The 20021-nt window shown below is 57.9% G+C and overlaps 1 protein-coding gene across 3 annotated transcripts in view; it reads right to left on the bottom strand.

The window, feature by feature from the left end:
* Positions 1-20021, bottom strand: part of LOC125622017 (uncharacterized) — a 33178-nt gene that overhangs the window by 8872 nt on the left and 4285 nt on the right. The window contains exons 2-6 of one of the 3 annotated variants that reach the window (XM_075118618.1): positions 16826-16963; positions 15776-15916; positions 15252-15398; positions 14916-15086; positions 11238-11403 (exon numbers count right to left, since the gene is read on the bottom strand). In XM_075118618.1, coding sequence (XP_074974719.1) covers positions 11363-11403; positions 14916-15086; positions 15252-15398; positions 15776-15916; positions 16826-16963 — 638 coding nt within the window. In that variant the 3' untranslated portion in view covers positions 11238-11362. Of the gene's footprint in view, positions 1-5921; positions 6096-11237; positions 11404-14915; positions 15087-15251; positions 15399-15775; positions 15917-16825; positions 16964-20021 lie in introns of those variants that run through there. The other 2 variants (XM_075118619.1, XM_048819556.2) reach the window with 2 other exon arrangements.

The raw sequence follows: 20021 nt of genomic DNA, 5'->3' as shown, positions 1-20021 counted from the left end.
AAGGGTCGGGGGTGGGCTAGCTGGGCCCAAAGGCTCTCCTTAACTCCTGCTGTGCTAGCTGACAGTTTCTCTGTTTCATCAGACTGGGTCAGACCAATGGTCCATCTAGCTCAGTACCGGTCTCTTGACAGGGGCCAATGCCAGATGTTTCAGCAGGTCTGAGCAGAACAGGTAATCATCAAGTGACCCATCCCCTGTCGTCTAGTCCCAGCTTCTTCCAGTCAGAGATTTAGGGACACCCAGAGCATGGGGTAGCATCCCTGACTGGCTAATAGCCATTGATGGACCTATCTTCCAGGAACTTATCTAATCCTTTTTTTAACCCCATTAATTTTTGGCCTCCACAACATCCTCTGGCAACAAGTTCCACAGATTAACTGTGCGTTGTGTGAAGAAACACTTCCTTATGTTTGTTTTCAACCTGCTGCCTGTTAATTTCCTTGGCTGGCCTCTGGCTCTTGTGTTATGTTTAGGGTTAAATAACACTTCCTTGTTCACGTTCTGAGGACCCACAAAGGGAGCGCAGAGGGTGGAATAGCCCAGTCCCCTCATTATTTTGTCCACCAATTAGATCTAATATCTAACACACCAATTTGGGTCATTATTTTCTGGTTCCACATCTTCTGTTTTTACCAAGTGTGATTTCAACACAGTCCTTGAACCACATCGGTACGGCCTTTTATCTAGATCAGGGTGGCCAGCCTGAGCCTGAGAAGGAGCCAGAATTTACCAATGTACATTGCCAAAGAGCCACAGTAATACGTCAGCAGCCCCCCATCAGCTCCCGCCCTCCAGCCCCCAGCACCTCTCCCCAGCCGCCATCAGCTGTTTCGCTTGGCAGGAGGCTCTGGTGGGGAAGCGGGAGGAGCGAGGGCATGGCAGGCTTTGGGGAAGGGGCAGGGGCCTTGGGGGAAGGGGTGGAGGGGGGGCAGGGCCTGGGGCAGAGCAGGGGTTGAGCAGTGAGCACCCCCCAGCACATGGGAAAGTTCTCATCTGTAGCTCCAGCCCTGGAGTCAGCACCTATGCAAGGAGCCGCCTATTAACCTCTGAAGAGCCGCATGCGGCTCCGGAGCCCCAGGTTGGCCACCCCTGATCTAGATTAATTCAGGCGGTTTCCTTTTCCTACCTTCCCCGTCAGCATTTGTTGCTCTGCGGTATTGTTACATCTTATGAACTTTCACGGCCCTTTAATCCTCGTGCTCACAATTAGAGCAAATTTGTAGGCCCAGTTATCACAGCAGTGGCATGATTCCAGCCCTGGCCTGTAGAGATGAGCAGCCCAGGCCAGGCACAGGGGTGGGGGGCTGATGGGCAGGATTTCCTGCTGCCACCTGACTCTCCTGGAGAGACTTAACTTGCTTTGTTGCCCTGGCAGCTGCCATAATCGATGTTTTGACACCTCCTGGAGGCTGGGTTGCAGAGCGGGCGAGGAGATGGGTTTGAAAGAAAGCCGAGATCTACCAGGGAGTCTCAGACTACTAGACACAGACAGGGTCTCTGGTCCCCAGGAGGGGAGGGGGATCTTTCTGGAGAGCACATTTCTGGGGCTAGACAGCTGTGGCCACAGTCGGACAAGCAGTATTTATGACTGGAGGGACCCGTAGTCTGCGCAGCTCAGCGGGCAACAAACATGACTAGGGCCGGACAGCCTGAGGGGCTCCAGGGCACAGAGGCCCCGGGGCAGCCCGGACCGCAGGACGGCTGCATGCAGGAAGGGAGTGTTTACGGGTGTTTGGCAGTGGGGAAGGAAGGCGCTGGGTGCATGGGGCTCAGAGGCAGCGTGGGGTGTAGGAGGTGGCAAAGGAGCCCAAGGCAGGCCTCTGGGAGAGGCGCGGGCAGAGGAGGGGATGAGGGAGAGGCTGGATAAAAACTGAATGAGGAGCCAGAGCAGAGCTGTCCAAATGGCCTGGGGGCAGGGGCTGAGCAGCGGAGAAGGAAGATCCTGGGGGGATCGTTTGGGTGGGGCAGGGAGGGGAGAGGTTACAGCCCATGCAGTCCATCTCCCAGGGCCCGGGCTGCTGTCCGGGCAGCCGGGAGAGGTGAGCAGTCGACCCACCCCCAGCCTGGGCTCGGCCGTAGGCTTGGTGAGTCTCCTGCCCTTGGCTCCCCGGCGGGAGCCCCCGCTCCTGGACGATCTCACTGGTCCTGGCAGGAGTTCAGCTCACCCCTGCGGGGTCTGTCCAGACTCCAGCTGCAGTTCACGTATCTGCAGCCCCTGGAGCTGCTCTCCAGGTCCTGCCATAGGTCGCTGGCAAGAAGCAGCCCTCCAGGGCCCCTTGCATATCAACCTGGTGGTACCTGTCTGCCCCCGCCAGTGCGTGGGGGGAGGGGCGGCTGTCCCCTCCGGCCCGAGCTCACTCGCAGCCCCCAGCAGCCTCCCCGCTCCTGAGGAAACGTCTCCCCGTTTCCTGTGGCCCCTGGCACCGTTTGAAGCTCCCCGCTGCAGGGGCAGCATGTTCTGCAGCTGGCCCAACTGGGGCTGCCTGAGTGCAGGAAGGCACCTGCCTTTGTAGCTGGTGGGGTGGGGGGTCCCATTGCCTGGGGGTGAACCTGGGGGTGTCATAGAGAAAGACCCTGGCAGGACATGCGGAGGGCCTGGATGTGGGGGGAGGGGTGACGGAGAGCGTGGGGGTTATCCCAGAGATGGGGAAGGGGAGGGAAGAGAGCTCACACTGAGCCATGCATGGCAGGGAGACACCCAAGGGCACAACCCAGAGCCAGGCTGCGATCTGGCCCAGAGGGAGATGGGTTCAAGGGGGGCTGTCTGGGAGTCACTGGCTGGAGCCATGGGCATAGGGGACTGTGACGAAGTAGGACTGTTCTTAATGTTTCCTCTGAATAGTGTGGGGGTGCCTCAGTTTCCCCTAGGCAGTTCTTAAGTATCTAGGGGGTGGGGTAAGGGTGTATGATCATTGCAGAGCCCTAGAGGGCAGGTGTGTGCAGGAGTCTGGACACAGAGAATGGCCGACACCCTGTTTCCTGGCAACTAATGGCCTGGGCCCTTCCCCCCCTGCAAGGTGAGAGCTGAAGGGTTGGAGAACAAAGGAATCAGGTGACCACCTGGCCCGGGAAAGGAACAAAGCCCAGAGGAGGAGGGGCTGGGGGGGGTTTTTTCAGTTTGGCGCTGGCTGGGACATGGAGTGAAGTGCAGACGTGGTTGTCTGGCTCACTGCCCCCCAGAATGGACCCAGCTGAGGGGTCCCGTTCTCTGCACCTGCAAGCTCTGTTTTAGACCATGTTCCTGTCGTCTAATAAACCTTCTGTTTTACTGGCTGGCTGAGAGTCACGTCTGACTGCGAAGTTGGGGTGCAGGACCCTCTGGCTTCCCCAGGAGCCCCGCCTGAGCGGACTCGCTGTGGGAAGCGCACGGAGAGGCAGAGGATGCTGAATGCTCCGAGGTCAGACCCAGGAAGGTGGAAGCTGTGTGAGCTGTGTGTCCTGAAGACAGGCTGCTCACAGAAAGGCGACTACCCCAGAGTCCTGACTGACTTCATGGGGAGCAGTTCCAGAGCATCGCCCAGGAACTCCGTGACAACTGGTGGCAGCGGTGGGATGTACTGCACCCCGTGGATGGCGCTTCCTGCAGTAAGTGACTGGGGAGCAGTAACACGAAGGGGGATTGCCGAGGACCAGGCCTGCTGAAGGCTCAGAGAGGAGCGGTTTCAGGGGGCGGTTAACCCCTGGGAGTGTGTGACCAGCGAGAAGGACTGTGCAGTAACAGGGTTCCCCTGGGGATTGCAGCGAGCAGTCCAAGGGGCGGAGGAGTCTGCAGCTCGACCCTGGCAAAGAGGTGGTGACCTCGAGAAGGGCTGGCACACTAGGGGTTCTCCCTGGAAACCGTGGGGAGCTGAGAACACACGGGCCTGTGAGTCCACAACAACTTGGGAGGAGCGGAGTGATGGCCTGTCACCGTCTCCTTAAGAAGGACATTGTAACCCTGTGCAAACAGAGAGGGTTGAGCGTTGGAAAGTTCACCAAAGCAGAGTTAATCGTGCAGCTGGAGGAGGATGACCGCTCTAAGGAACAGATTCCTGACCCCAACTGGGGCTATAGCAGGATCTGGGAGCAGCTGAAGCGGGAGCCAGGCATCGCCAAGACTCCTGTCCCCGACCAGACGAGGGTCTTCACGATCGGGTTCCCCATCGGGGGATCGAGACGGACGGGATTGGAGCTGAGTCTGAGAGAGCAAGAGGACCGTGGGAGACAGCGAGAGCCCGAGAAAGAGCTGCAGAAGCAGCAGCAGCATGAACTGGCGGTGGGGGAGCGGAGAGGCCTAGGGGACCTCCCCGGGGTGAGTGGGGATAGATCCCGGGGGGCCAGTTCCGCAGGGAACCTCGAGACTAAATTGCTGCCCCTGGTTAAGGAGGGGGGGTGTGTGGATGCCCACCTCACTGCCTTTGAGCAGGCTGGCGATTTGAACCAAGGGGACCCTGCGGAAAAGCCCCGGTGTCTAGCTCCCTTGCTGGGTCCCAAGGCCACAGACTCCGTCAGCCAGATGGTTGGGGATGTGGACAGGCTCCCACTCCTGACCCCAACCTATATGTCTGTGTGGAGTTTCCTGGGGCCAGGCCCCCCGGACCTCCAGTGGGAGCAGAAGGTGATGGTCAATGGGGAGACATTCTTGGGGTGGCCAAAGGGCATGGGCTGCATAAACCTTCCCACATGCGGCCTGCGAGTGCTATCGACCACCCCTGACCTAAGGGAGGGCGTGAAACTGGAAGGGCCTGGTGTAACTCCTACCAAGGAATGGGAGAGATGCTGGGGCATCCATGGGAACGTTGGTGGCTTCGAACTTCCCCAGGTCACCGGCTAAAGTGACCCCGCTCAGTTCGATCTCGAAGGGGGGAGAGATGTGACGAAGTAGGACTGTTCTTAATGTTTCCTCTGAATAGTGTGGGGGTGCCTCAGTTTCCCCTAGGCAGTTCTTAAGTATCTAGGGGGTGGGGTAAGGGTGTATGATCATTGCAGAGCCCTAGAGGGCAGGTGTGTGCAGGAGTCTGGACACAGAGAATGGCCGACACCCTGTTTCCTGGCAACTAATGGCCTGGGCCCTTCCCCCCTGCAAGGTGAGAGCTGAAGGGTTGGAGAACAAAGGAATCAGGTGACCACCTGGCCCGGGAAAGGAACAAAGCCCAGAGGAGGAGGGGCTGGGGGGGGTTTTTTCAGTTTGGCGCTGGCTGGGACATGGAGTGAAGTGCAGACGTGGTTGTCTGGCTCACTGCCCCCCAGAATGGACCCAGCTGAGGGGTCCCGTTCTCTGCACCTGCAAGCTCTGTTTTAGACCATGTTCCTGTCGTCTAATAAACCTTCTGTTTTACTGGCTGGCTGAGAGTCACGTCTGACTGCGAAGTTGGGGTGCAGGACCCTCTGGCTTCCCCAGGAGCCCCGCCTGAGCGGACTCGCTGTGGGAAGCGCACGGAGAGGCAGAGGATGCTGAATGCTCCGAGGTCAGACCCAGGAAGGTGGAAGCTGTGTGAGCTGTGTGTCCTGAAGACAGGCTGCTCACAGAAAGGCGACTACCCCAGAGTCCTGACTGACTTCATGGGGAGCAGTTCCAGAGCATCGCCCAGGAACTCCGTGACAGGGACTCACCAGGGAGACCCTAGAGAGTAGAAAGGCTCCAGGAGCAGCCAGAGGGCTGGGGAGAGCCAGGGGGGCTCAGTGTCCCAGGAGCGGGAGGAGAAGAGCAAGAAGGCCTCACTGGGCCGAAATGGGGGCAGGCACGGGGACAGCCCCACACTCAGGGGGCTGGAGACACTGGGGCAGGCGGCAGAGCCAGGGATGCTGCGAGGGGCTGTGTCGCGTGGGGGATTTGGGGCAGGAGCCGCCGAGAGCGAAGAGGGCTGGGGGCAGGCTGTAGGGCTGGGGGCAGGCAGAGGGAAGCCAGGCTGGCTGGGGAGGCAGGGGCAGGGAGCCCTCACCTTGATGGAGCTGCCCAGAGGCAGACGGCGGATCAGCCCAGAGGGTGAGGAGCCCCAGGAGGAGGAGGCCTGATTTCATGGTGCTGCTATGCCAGGATACCCAGCGCCAAGCTGCACCAGCTTATATACGATCATGCCAGCCTGGTACTGCGGCCACAGGAGGGGACATTACACAAGAGAGCTGCCCCCGGTTTCTGCCCCTCCCAAAGGGAACAGGGAAGCAGCAGGGCCCTGCGAGAGTTGGGAAACATCCCTGGTGTGAGGAAGGTGGAAATGTAATAATAGGCTGCAGAGGTGAGCTCATGTTTCCCCCCAAAGGCTTGTGCTATCCCTGTTTGTGGTCATGTGCTCTGGATCACGCCCCGTCCAGCTCAATTGCCCCCCGTCCTGCCCCGCCCTGCGGGTTCCCTCAGCTGATGTCTAACGATGGGGGCTGAATGTTTCTGTGCCCCTGACCCTCGTCTCTGGGACGGGACCAGAGGAGGGTGCGTGGGGAGGTCTCGGGGCTCCCACCACCACCTCCCCATTAGGCTGTGATGACCCCAGAGAAGCAATACTCACATGTCCCCTTTAGGGTTGTTGACCCCGTATGAGTGGCTCATGCACGTTCCCCTGAGGGTGTGATGACCCTGGTAGGAGCAAACCCTCTGGCCCTGACAACAGCCCTCCCGGCAGCACAGCATCAACCAGCGGCGGTCCTGGCCGGAGGACGTAGGCTGGGGGACCGTGTGAATGTCCGTCACGCCATTGCTTTCCCAGAGCAGCACATTTGTGCTTTCCAGGTATTTTTATGAGCTGCAGGGACATCACGGGGCAGGGGAGATTTATTACAACGGGGTCATAGGAGCCACAAACAGTGGAGCAATCTGCTCGACATCTTAGATGTCTGTGTAAGAGGGGAAATGGTCCCACTATTGTGGGGAACTTTCCTGGCATATGCACTACCCCGGTGAAATGGGCTAGCGAACGGATCTGAGTCCTTGCTCCCAATCCCTTCACCCGCAGGCCGGCCTGCCCTCGAGGACCCCCCCATAATCCCAACATGGCTGGGCCCAGGATTCGTGGGGCCTGGGCCCGCAGTCTTGTCATGGTCATGTAGGACAGGGGCTTGGCTGTCCCCACTCCGGGGTGCTCTCTCCGCACCGGACGCTTCCCTGCCCCACTGCTCACCGCAGAGTTCAGAGCAAATACGATTTATTAACCAGCAACTAATGAGAACACGGGAAAAGGGGAAGGTGAAACGGAAACATTTCACCCTGCCCAGTGGACCCAGGGCACTACCCTCGGCCATCTCGGGGGCACAGAGACATTCCCAGCCTGCCCCTCGCATGTCCCAGGCCCCTGCCCAGGCCCTGGCTGTGCTGCCGTGACACCGGGGCTCGCACCCTGCTCTGGCGGTGCCCACATGCCCACAGGTGCTAGGGGGCAGGGCCCGTCCCCCCAGCCTGGCCCCCGTCGGGGTCACGAGCCCCTCCCAGCCCCACCTACAAGGCCTCGTGCCTGGGGCCTCCCTGCACTGGGCCTGGGGCCCGGGGCCCCTGGACTCCCCAGTCGCTCACGTGCCCGGCCCCGGCTCCGGCCCCAGCCCCATTCACACCCTGCCTCCAGCTCAGCTCGGCCCAGGGCTGCTCCTCTGGCCCCGGCTCTCGCCCTGCTCCCAGCCCAGCCGGGCTCCTGCTCTCCCCTTAGCTCTGCCCCTCTGGCCCCGGCCCTGGCCGCTCCACCTCACACGGGACCCTGGCCTCCTGACTCCCTCATTGGCCTGTCTGCCCTGTCAATCAGCCTGACCTGGAGCATTGGCCTCTCCCCATTGGCCCTGGGGACTGTCAGTCCTGATTTCCTGTGGCCCACCCCCTTTCTTTTGGCACTGGGAGAGGGGAACCAACCCCCCCGCCCCAAGTTTCAGTGGGGGGCCAGCAGCCCCCTGATGCCAAGATGCTGCAGGCGGGTGTTTGACTTACTGGTTACAGTGTTTCCCCAAATTACCGCTGGGTTTTCTCCTTTTTATAAAAGCTTCTTTTGTGAGACACAGACTTGGTTCCTAGGAGTGGGGTAGGGCTGCCTCCTGAAAGCCCCCTGAGTGATTTATCATCTCCCAGAGAGGCAACGCCATCGGATCCAGGGCACCCCCCAGCTCTCCTTTGACGTGCTGGGGCAGTTTGAACACAAGGCTGCCAGGAGCCCCTGCAGCAGGGCATTGCAGCCTGTGTGTGCGGGTTCTCTGCCTGTCTGCATCGGGGACACCCTGGCTCCCCCAGGCACGTTGCCACCGCAGACAGCCACTCCACTTCTGAAACACCAGGGACATGCCTTGATTCAAGGGTCAGGACATGCCTTGATTCAAGGGTCAGGACATTTCTGAAATCCTCAGGTCCTGAGCCAGGGAAAGGCCTGCAGGCCAGGGAGTTTGCCTGGGGATGCACTGCAGGAGTATGGACAATACCGTCGCCTTTCACTGCTGATCAAAGGGACACGGAATGAAACCAGCCCAGTAACTCTCAGGAGAGTCCCCGGCTGGGGTGGCTGCTGGGTCACAGTGACTGGGGAATCCTGAATGTATCTTAGTGACGTCACCACGCACTTCATGCTGCGTCATGCTAAAGAGCGTCTGCACACCCGGCTTGTAATAAATAACGCCAGAAGGTGGCTGCTGCTTTGGCTCTCTGGAGACCAGGATCCCTGAGCCAAAGGCAAAGCTGGGCTTGTGGGCGCTCTCAGGGGTTAGAGAGGAAATGCCCAGCACCCATGGCAGCTGTGTGAGCCATTTCTCCAGTGTCCTGCCCCTTGAGCCTGCACCCCAGCTGCGCCCCAGACGAATATGACCCCTCTGGGCCCTGGCAGGAGGTCCATGCTCCTGGGTGCCAGCCTACAGTTTGGTAGGACTGGTATTGTCATTAACTCCCAGCCATTGGCTTCCACTGCAGGATAGGCCCTGAGCAGAGGGCAGCCCACGAAGCTCTCTGGCTGGCCCTACAAACATGGAGGCCATTCTCAAGAGTTATTCCCAGGCAATGGCAGTGCTGGTGAGTCGGGCTGTGTCACCATCGCCAGAAGGGGCAGCAGCTCGAGTGCTGGGAGCAGGGTCCAGGTCACTGGCTGAGAAACAGGAGTGGGGTTGAGCCAGTGCCCAGAGCGATGGGGTAATGGGACCTGTAACCCTTCTGCCAGGTGGAGCCGGCAGCAACCAGGGCCAGGTTCAATATCTAGGGGTTCCTCTTCAACAATGCGACACAGAACCAGCGCGAGCCCCCACCCAGTAACCTGGGACAATTACACACCACCCTGGGTGCCTCTGTGAGGCAATACTTCTCCTCTCGCAAGCGCAGCATCTGAGTGTAGAAAAACTTTTAATGAAAGGAGGGAAGTCACCCGACATTAATTAGGGAAAATTCCACAAGCAGGATTCATAAAGATAAACCGTGAGCAGGACACTCACCCCAGAGTGCGTGGGGCAGAGCCTTCTACCTCGTGTTCTTGAGTTCTACAACCAACAGTTCCTTTTCTGTGCCCCTCTCTTCTCCCTCACCACACCCCACTCACAGGGGTTGTCCTTGGTCAGTGAGGACCCAGGGTTCAGAGGTGCATCTGTGTGAGTTCCCCTCCCATCTGGGGAAGAAGGCACCTGGCTTGATCTGCCATCTGAGCACTTGTTCTGGCTGGCCACCCTGCCAGCCGTGGTTCCTCTCCCACCGGCAGCCTGTTTGCCGCTTCTGAAGAGGCTGACTGTTCGCTGTTCCCGCCAGCTGACTGTCAGTAATCTTCTGTTGCCACCTCTCTGCTATGACCTCTGCAGGTCAGTCTCTTAGTGATTTTTAGCTTTTAGCAGGCTGGGCAGAAACACTGCCCCACCACCAGTGATTTCAGCTCTCATTTAAACACTTAAAATAACAAAGGCTCCTAATGGAGCCTATTTAGCTCTGTCTTTGAACAGTGGGGAGGAACAGGTTAAACCAGACCAGGGACCCTTAGGGAGAGTCCATGTCTCCTGGCTGGGACACTGTCCCCATACTCTTACTTTCTCAGGGCTCTGGCATTCAAGCCCCTGGCTTAACGAGGTCCTTTCAGCTGAGGTGACCCTGTCATTTAGGACAGGTTTAATAGGGTGACCAGATGTCCCAATTTTATAGGGACAGTCCCGATTTTTGGGTCTTTTTCTTATATAGGCTCCTATTACCCCCCACCCCCTGACCCGATTTTTCACATTTGCTGTCTGGTCACCATACAGGTTAAGCACAGTTCTGGTCCCCTTTAATCATGTAATAAAGACAACAACACTGATAACATTTCACTATCTACCCCTGCATTCAGTACTAAATTGATTTGTAACCCAGCACCAGTCAAAGTTGATCACTTTGAACAACAGGGCTCTGTCTACTGGATACCTTGGCAGAGTAGGTGTGTTCATCTAAATACAGTTTGCTCCTGAAGTCTCTCCCCTTTCCAGCTAGCTGTCAGGGGAGAACTCATTCAGACCCTGCTTACACAGGCTTGCTCCTTTCCAGGGCAACCTGGGGGGTCTCTGCTCCCACTGTCCATCACTTTGTTGTTTGTGAAGCATGGCCACTTCACTCCCCACTGTGCTGGGGGAGCCAGTCAGGAATGTGCCTGACCCACCCCCCAAGCTCAGATCAGACCCACAGGTCTCTGCCTGGCTCCCATCCCTTCCAGAGCTCAGCACCTGTGGGGTGTGGCTGGGGTCCGGAGCAGGAACCCCAGAGAAAGCCTTTTCCCCTGGTATTTAGAGGCAGGTCCCATGGACCTTGGGTCTGGTCACTCCATTGGGGATGGGAAAGCAAGCCAGAGCATGGGAAGGGAGCAGGGTCAATTGACTCACACTCCCATGCCTCCACCAGCATGCCCCGCTCCTGCCCAAAGGGATTGTCCAACAGCCCCAGCTTCTGCAGGGAGTCTCAGGGTGGCAGAGCCAGGCTGCCACTGCTGGGAGAAGCCATGTTTATCAGGGCTGAAGCTCCAGCCCCGGGCACTGGCTGCAGCTCACTGCACTGGGGAGAAGCTATGAGAAGTGCTGGGTAAAGAGGGAACATGATCCTCTTGTAGCGAAGGTCCTGTGGGGTGGGGGACTGTGATCCTCGGGATCTGGTGTCTCCAGCCCACAAACAGCTGCTCTCTGGAACCCAGGGACTAGGCGGCAGCTTACACTCTAGTGACACTGCCCAGTGCTTGCCACGCCCCCAGGGAGATCCCGTTTCACCAGGGACATTAGCCTGGGGCACAAGCTCCAGCTGGAGGGGGGTTGTCCCGGGCGGACATGCAGGGACAGTGAGGCCCAATCCAGGAAATCACAGGGAGGCCAGCTGAGTTGAGCTCTTTATTACACAACCCATGTGCTGGGTGAGATGAGGCCCACGGGCGATTGGGGGTGGGTGTCAGGTGGGGGCCGTATTGGAGGATCCTGTCCTGTCCCCACACAGGCCCTGCGGTCACACTCTCGGCTCTTCCCGGTCTCTCTCTCTGGTCGGCCCTGTGGAAGAAGGGGCAGTCGGTCAGGCCAGGGGCTGGTCATGAGGCTGGGGGCAGGGAGGGAGGTGACAGCAGCAAGGACCTGCAATCCTGGACTGCCCCATGGGCGGGGGCTGGGCACAGAGATCACGGCAGGCAGGGGGCTGGGCTCACCCCAGCACTCAGCTGTGTTTGTGTTTCCCCCCTGTTCCCCCCATCCCTCCCGGTGTCAGGTGCAGTCAGCGCAGTTCTGCCTTGCACGGCCTTGAGGCGGGGGCTGGGGGCACGGCTGACGTAGCTGCGCCCGGCCCTTCCTGGGCAGTCGCCGTCCTTGCAGCAGGGCTGAGTGCACGGGGCTGGGTGACCTCGGGAGCCGCCACTGGGCAAACTCCATGGCACAGAGCAGCCCCGGGGAGGAGGCAGGAGACCCAGCCGGCCAGGCCAGCAGCACCCATATCATCCCTGGGCACTCCTCTCCCCATCTCCACGCCAGCCTCCCGCAGCCCTTCACCTCATCCCCAGAGAGCTGGGAGCAACATGAGGGAGAGAGGGCAATCTGCACCCCCAGCTTCCGCCCAGACTCCAGGCCTCCGGGGGAGCTGGGTCACTCGGAGCAGGTCTGTGACCAGAGTGACCTTTTCAAAATGCAAAAATGAGACACATGCCAGAACCCCAGACCCCTTGTGGCCAGGCCCCCTGCCCTGCCTATTCCAGCGAGGGAAGGTTGGATAAACATGGCACTAAGGGATGCAAAGGGAGGGCCTGAGGCAGGACAGCTCGCAGGAGCGAACATCTCCGTAGTTATCTGTGAATCCTCTACAAAGAGCTCGTCTCTCACATGCTGGGCTGATGTGAGATCCTGTCTGTGCCCAGCACCTTTGGGGGCCATAACAGTAACAGCGTTTCCAACGTGTGCAGAGTGGCGAGCGGGAGGGCCAAGGGCTCGTCACAGCTACGCCCTCATGCCAGCAAAGAGTCACCTCCCTGGGTAGCCGTTTATTCTGTATAGCAACAGGAGAAGGGGAGCAGTTGCTTCAGAAGCTGAAAGCCCAACGGCCTCAGGAAGCGGCCGCTCAGTTCCTGTTCCAACGCAAAATGTAGCAACAGGATAGCAGCTTAGCAATGTGGCAACTGCCTGATCAGCTCAGAGCTTTATCCCACCCCATCCTAACAAAGCCAGGTTGGTGTGACACTCGCAATCCAGGTGCCAGCTCATGTCAGAGTCCCTGTGTCTCAGTGGAACAGTGACAGACACACAGCTGGAATCAGTCTGGCTCACCTGTGCGTTAGTGTTGTTAAAACAGGGATTAGAATGATAGGAATCTCTTTAGTGTTTCTTCTTTATTGAATGCTGGTGTGTTGCTGCCTGCATTCATCTCACTTATAGCATCTGTATCCCACAGTGTAAGGTAATATTTGAGCGGTTTTACGGTGAGCCTCTGTGACTGTATCTGTACTGTGACTGTGTAACTCACCAGACAGGAGAAAGACAAGAACAGTGTGAATGGCTGATCTCCTACAGAAGATGTTATGTCCTGCCCAACAGGAAAGGTCCATTGACACCAGATGGACTATTGTGGGACATTAAAGAGGACAAACAATGTTCATTGTTTTGCCCTCCCCACCCCCGTGAAGATGAGTCATCCAAGTGGATTCCTCCCATCAGCTGAGGCTGAAGCTGAGAACACAAGGAAGGATGGGGATAAAAACCCCAAACAGAAGGAACTGATGATCATGATGCAGTTTGGACTCTGGGGTGGCAAGGTTTCTAGGCATAAGCAACAGATCCACAGCTGCTCAGCCAGGGTTAGTCCTGAAGGGCATGTAGAGCTTATTCATGATAGAAGCTTCTGTTTCCTTGTGAAAGCTGAGATAGTAACTCATTTGTATTTCTATGTTTACTTTCTTTAACCTTGTAAATAACTCTCTGGTTTCCTTTTCCTAGTTAATAAATCTTTAGATAGTTTATTATAGGATTGGCTAGAAGCGTTGTCTTTGGTGTGAGATCTGAGGTGCAGCTGATTTGGGGTAAGTGACTGGCCCTTTGATATTGACAGTAAGGTGAATATTGCTGTGATTGATGGTGTAAGGAACCAGCTATCACAAAGGTACGCTCACCTGGGTGGCAAGACAGACCGGCGTACCCAAGGGGCCTGTCTGTGATGCCCTGGTTAGGCTGTTATGGTGCTTGAGGAGTTCACACTGGATAACTGGTTGGTGAACCCCAGGTAGAGAGCTCACAGCCCGGTGGGGTTTGTGCTCCGGTTCCTAGCAGTGCCCCGGGGCTGGTTCTCACGCTAGGGAGGCCCTGCTGCCAGGGGCACAGTTAGGATTCGACTGCCAGAACTGGCCATAGGCCCTTGTATTTAGTCCATTTCCCAACACAAACAGCGCCGCGGACTTTCCTTCAGCGATACGGGAACGGCCCCTAGTGTATTTCCAGCACTGTCCCTCTGACCTGGGCAGCTCACCACCCACCTGAGGCCCCGTCTACGCCAGCAGGCTTCGAGCAGCACCATTGTCCCAGATCGCTCGTGAAGCTGCTCTGTGCCGAGAGGAGAGCGCTCTTCCCTTGGCACAATTAATCCATTCCCAACGAATGGCAGTAACCGTGTCGGTGGGCAGCATCTCCTGCCCGCTCAAAGCTGTCCACGCTGGCATTTCTGTCCGTGAAACGTACGTCGCTCAGGGGGGTGTTTTTTCACACTTCTGAATAACAGAAATGATACTGGCCAAAGAGGTAGTTTAGACATAGCCTCCCAGCTCCTCCACAGGCCCTGAGACATCCGGCTCTGGTGCCAAATTGTTCCCAGTGCCCTGGCAGTGCCACAGACGACCTCGTCCCATGCCTTGGTGACTGAGCCGTAGGAGTCGGTGCGACTGTAGGCTGAACATGGGCCGGGCCCCACAAGGGCTTGCGGGTCACATTAGCTACAGAGCACGGAGAGACAGCTGCTCAGCCTCCCCATTGAAATCTAACTGGGACCCAGTCTCCAGCTGGGGTGGGAGATGGGGCTAAAAGAGGACTTGGTCACCAGGACATATCTGAACCCTGAAAAAAACATTTCTTAATGGTCACTTCATTTACATATTAGTTGAAGAACCTTTAGTGCCGGATTTTCAGAAACTACGGTTAGGCAGACAAAATGTACGTGCAAAGCCCTCATTTGCTAACAGTTATGGCCCGTGGATGCAGACTCTCAGTCTACGCGTGCCTACGACAGCTCTTGGCCGTTTGCATGCCACGCTCCTCGCAGGCACAGCCAGGGGCGTCGGCCTGTGAATACTTATGGCAAAGATTTGTATGCGGAACATTTTATGAACTGATTTCCATGATCGTCTCCCCTGCCCTGGCCTCCCACAGCAGGGCTAGGATCCAGCCCCAGAACCAGCAACCTCTTTCGCTTCAGTCCCGTTTCCCACCCTGCACTCCTGGTGACCAGTCCGGCCGGCAGCTGCGTTAATTCTCAGCCTGTCCCAGCTTGCTGAGCTGCCCAGCCCAGGCCGGCGGGTTCACACGCTCGGGCCCCTTACCGAGTGTCCTGCAGGCCTGCTGGCACGCCCGGAGAGTTTTGAAGTTGTTCCCGTTGCCCCGGCAGCCGCCATAATAGAATCTCTGGCACGTCCCGTAGGCCGGGTTGTAGAAGAAGCGAACGAGCAGTTGTGCGCAAGGGCCCCTCTCAGGCGGGAGTCGGCAAACGTCACCTGGAGAGAGGAGAGGGGTTATAAGGAGGGCAGAGGTCTGCAAGGGAGCTCAGGCTAGTGAACCCAGACTGGTGGGGAAGTGGGGATGTCTCTGGCCCACAGGATGCCTGGCCAGTGCTGTGGGGCTGGGGGCTCCACAGGCCCCTCTATCTTTGCTGCTGGTACCTGTTCCAGGGGCCAGGCAGCCAAGGCTACAGCCAGTAAAGCAGCATTTCTCCCTGTTGGGACAGTCCCTGTCGTCTCTGCACTTATTCTTCTCACACGGCGCGAACGTCTGCAGCACTGTCCTCTTGGGGCAGGTGCCAGGTTTGGCTGGAAAAGGGAAACAACAAGAGCTCATGTCTCTGTGGGGAACAAACCCCAAACGCACAGGCCTGCACCACGGACTGGAGCCAGGCCCCAGATCTGACCTCTGGCCAAGGCTTTTCCTTGCCGTCCTGGTCTGCGCCTCTCCAGGACAGGTCCCTGCAGCTTCCCCCCAGACCCTCCCACCCCACGCTCACCCGGGCCTTAGACCCCCTTCAGTCAGTCGCCTGCCTGTCCCAGCTCTGTCCCTTGCCCCACGTCCATTCTCAGACCCGGCCCCACTTGTGTAGTAGTTTGAATTACTCAGAATGTCCGGGGGGCTCATCTAATAGGCAGGACCAAGTACCCCGCCTTTGGTCCCCCACTCCCAGGTGCGAAGTTACCTGGCACAGCCCACGTGCACTGGACATGGCATCCCCGGCTGCAACACTTCTGGCCCAGTCCACACTCCCTGTCGTTATTGCATTCCACAAGGCAGATGGTCACAATGCTGGGGTCAAACTGCGGGCAGTACCCTGGGTTTACTGGGGAACAGAACAGCGAGAGAGCAGGGTCAGCGTTGTCTGGACTCGTTCCAATGGGAAGGCTGCTATGTAACCACATAGTGCTCCTGCAGCCGCGAGCAGGCTGATCCCCCACCCGCCCAGATCGCTGGCCTTGCACACACCGCCCCCTTCAGAGTGTCCGCTAAGGTCTCTGTCTGCAGGGCTGCAGGGGGGCCTGGAAACGTAGGACTGGGAGGGATCCGAGAGGTCTTCTAGCCCAGTCCCCTGCACGGAGGCAGGACTCCGTATTATCTGACCGCCCCTGACAGGGGTTTGTCCAACCTGCTCTTCAAAACCTCCAGTGACGGAGATTCCAGCCTCCTGGGCAATTTATTCCAGTGCTTTACCACCCTGCCAGGACGGTTTCCCTAATATCTAATCTAGTGTCTTGAGTCACTGAAGGCAACTATTGCAGAGCCCCCGGGGCCACCCAGATCAGGATCTTCTGCCTTCTGGGTCAAACGCAGGGTGAGAATGGGCAGTTGCTGCTGGACTGGGCAGGAAGCAGCAGACACGGTCCATTTATCACCGTAGCGTCTGAGCACCACCGTTGTAATCAGGATAATCCGAGATGCCACCTCCCCATCAGGATCCTCGTACTCTGTGTCACTCCCGCACACCAAGGAGGCCCTGCTGGGCCCCAGTTCTGACCATCCCTTGGCTGGGTGGCGGCCAGGCCCATGCCCGTTGGGGTGGGGTTGGGCCCTGGAAGCAGGATTCATGGGGCTATCGTGGCTGCAGGTGTCCAGACTTTCTCAGGGGGCCGTGGCCACCTTGTTAATATTAAAATAGGGAGCCCAAAGGGGTGGGCGTGGCCATGGGGTCACCAGGCCTTGGCTCTCGGCTCCCAGCACCGATGGAGTGGGGTGGAGAAGGAGAGCCCCTCACCTCCTACGGGGAGTCTGCACTCCATCCCGCAGCCGGTGCTGCAGCAGCGCTCGGATCCGGGACAGTCAGCGTCACTGGAGCAGAACATAAGGCAGTTCACAGCCCAGTGAATGGGAGCGGGGCACTCGCCCTTTTTCACTGGAAACAAATGGGAAGAGAACCGGGGTTACAGAGCGTGGGGCAGACACATCAGCCAGGCCAGGGAAAGAGAAGCAGCCTGAGGCAAGGGGGTCATATCCAGGCAACGGACTCTCCCTCCCTTTACCCCCTCCCCCAGGGACGGAGGAATCTAACTGCTCACCCCCCAGGGGTGACCTCCTCCGCTCCCCAAAGACAGCCGGAAAACTTGCAATTTCAGGGCTTGTTTTCAACTGCATGTCACTAGAGATACAGGCCTCAAGGAGGAGGCTGGTGGGGAGGGATCCAATGGGCATGCTTTGAGATGGGCACGGGAATTAAAGATGAACCCCAGCCTGAGCCAGTCCCACCTGGGGGGGCCACATGGCAAACCCCCACCACAGCAGGGCCCTTACATGACTGAAACGAGTGTAAAGTCAGAGCAATCAAGACAAGGGAAACAAAGCAACAGAGAGAAGGCCCCTCTCCCAGGGTGAATCCTCTTTGCTGTGCTCTCTACCCTGTTCCCCAGCATCAACTTGTCTCGATATTTGCCTAGTTTTACAACAGGCTACATAAACAGCACTAGCAAAGTCAAAACAAACTAAAATTTCATTGGGGCACTGCCTTGTTCATACTGCTCTACACACGATTCACTGAAATGTACGTACAATAGTCATATTCCAGTCGCTTTATTTTAGAACGATATGGTACAATGAGAAAGTCAGCCATTGTTCAGTACTAGTGCGCTGGGACCCTCTGGGATTTCTATGTCTGACTTTGCAAGCAAGTCGTTTTTAAGTGAGATGAAACTTGGGTACGCAAGACAAATCAGCCTTGCATGCATTTCACACGCTTCAGCACCCATGATGGCGTGTCTGATGCTCCACCCCAGACTGAGCACAACTTGACATTCCTTATTCCCTGGTTCCAAACACTTCAGGCATCAGCTCAGGGGCAGAAACAACAAGTGACTTAGGGAGCCAGTCACACAACAAGAAAAATGAAGAGTGCCATTTAAAGGAGACAGTTCACAGCCACCCCAGTGTCTCACCCCATGTCCCGTTCGGGTGTGATGACCCCCGTCTGAGCCACTGAGAGCGAAGGGGGCTGGGGGCAGGCTGTAGGACTGGGGGCAGGCAGAGGGAAGCCAGGCTGACTGGGGAGGCAGGGGCAGGGAGCCCTTGTCACAGAGTGTGGGGGAGTCCAGGCCCTGCACCCCTCTTCCTGGGATTCACTGAGACTCTCAGCCAGCCAGTAAAACGGAAGGTTTATTGGACAACAGGAACACAGTCCAAAACAGAGCTTGTGGGTACAACCCGGACCCCTCAGTCAAGTCCTTCTGGGGGAGCAGGGAGCTTAGACCCCAGCCCTGGGGTTCCCTGCGTTCCTCCAGCCAGCCCCAAACTGAAACTAAACCCCCCCCAGCAGGCTCCCTGCTGCAGCCTCTGTTCACACTCCTGGGCAGAGGTGTTACCTCCCCCTCCCCCTCCTGGCTCAGGTTACCGGCTCTCAGGTCTCCCAGTGAAACTCCCCTGCCACATTCCCAGGTCAACACTCCCCGCTCCCTGCTGCATCACATCGTCACATCTCTCCCCGCTTCGAGACTGAACTGAGCGGGGTCACTGTGACCAGTGACCTGGGGAAGTTCGTGGCCCCCTCTCCGGGACAGCGCATCCGCTACCAGGTTGGCACTTCCCTTCACATGGACCACGTCCATGTCGTAATCCTGCAGGAGCAGGCTTCACCTCAGGAGTTTGGCGTTGGCTCCTTTCATCTGGTGCAGCCAGGTCAGGGGAGAGTGGTCGGTGTAGACGGTGAAGTGTCGCCCGAAGAGATAGGGCTCTAGTTTCTTGAGGGCCCACACCATGGCCAGGCACTCCTTCTCGATGGCCGCGTAGTGTTGCTCCCGGGGTAGCAACTTCTTGCTCAGGTACACGATGGGGTGTCTCTCCCCCTTTTCATCCTCCTGCATTAACACCGCCCCCAGCCCCGTGTCTGAGGCATCGGTGAACACCACAAAGGGCTTGTCAAAGTCTGGGTTTGCCAGAACTGGGCCACTGACCAGAGCCTCCTTCAGCGCCCGGAAAGCCACCTGGCACTGCTCGGTCCAGACCACCTTGTCTGGCTTCCCCTTCTGCATAGCTCAGTGATGGGGGTGGCGATGGCGCTAAAGTGGGGCACAAATCTTCGGTAGTATCCTGCCATCCCAATAAAGGCTTGGACCTGCTTTTTGGTGTGGGGAGCGGGCCAGTCTCTGATCACCTCCACCTTGGCTGGTTTTGGCTTTAGGCAGCCGCTCGATGGCCCAGGTAAGATACTTCTGCCATCCACACCTTGCACTTCTCCGCTTTTACAGTCAGCCCAGCCCCCTGGAGTCGGTCCAGCACTTGTCTAACCTGGGACACATGGTCCTCCCAGGTCTGGCTAAAGACACAGATGTCATCAATATATGCCACTGCAAAACTCTCCATCCCCCTCAGGAGCTGGTCCACTAGGCGCTGGAAGGTGGCTGGCGCTCCCTTGAGGCCGAAAGGCAGGGTCAGGAACTCAGAGCCCCAGAGGGGTGATAAAGGCTGATTTAAGCCAGGCATCTGCATCCAGCGGCACTTGCCAGTAGCTCTTTGTAAGGTCCATGGTGGTGAGGTACCGAGCTCCTCCCAGCTTGTCTAGGAGCTCGTCCGGCCTGGGCATGGGGTAGGCATCAGATACGGTGATGGCATTGAGCTTCCGATAGTCCACACAGAACCGGACCGACCCGTCCTTTTTGGGGACCAGCACCACCAGCGAGGCCCAAGGGCTGGCCGATGGCTGGATCACCCCCAAAGCCAGCATGTCCCGGACCTCTCTTTCCAGGTCCTGAGCAGTTTTCCCTGTGACTCGGAAGGGGGAGCATCTTATCGGCGGGTGCGACCCTGTCTGCACCCGGTGGACAGTCAGATTAGTGCGTCTAGACCGGTTGGAAAACAGCTGTCGGTACGGATGCAGCACCCCCCTGACCTCAGCTTGCTGGGCAGGGGTTAGCTGATCCGAGAGGGGAATTGTTTCCAGTGGGGAACCAGCTCTGGTCCCAGGGAAT

This window comes from Caretta caretta, chromosome 13 (genome assembly GCF_965140235.1).
Source record: "Caretta caretta isolate rCarCar2 chromosome 13, rCarCar1.hap1, whole genome shotgun sequence".
Lineage (NCBI taxonomy): Eukaryota > Metazoa > Chordata > Testudines > Cheloniidae > Caretta > Caretta caretta.
This window is presented reverse-complemented; position numbering and strand designations above follow the sequence as displayed.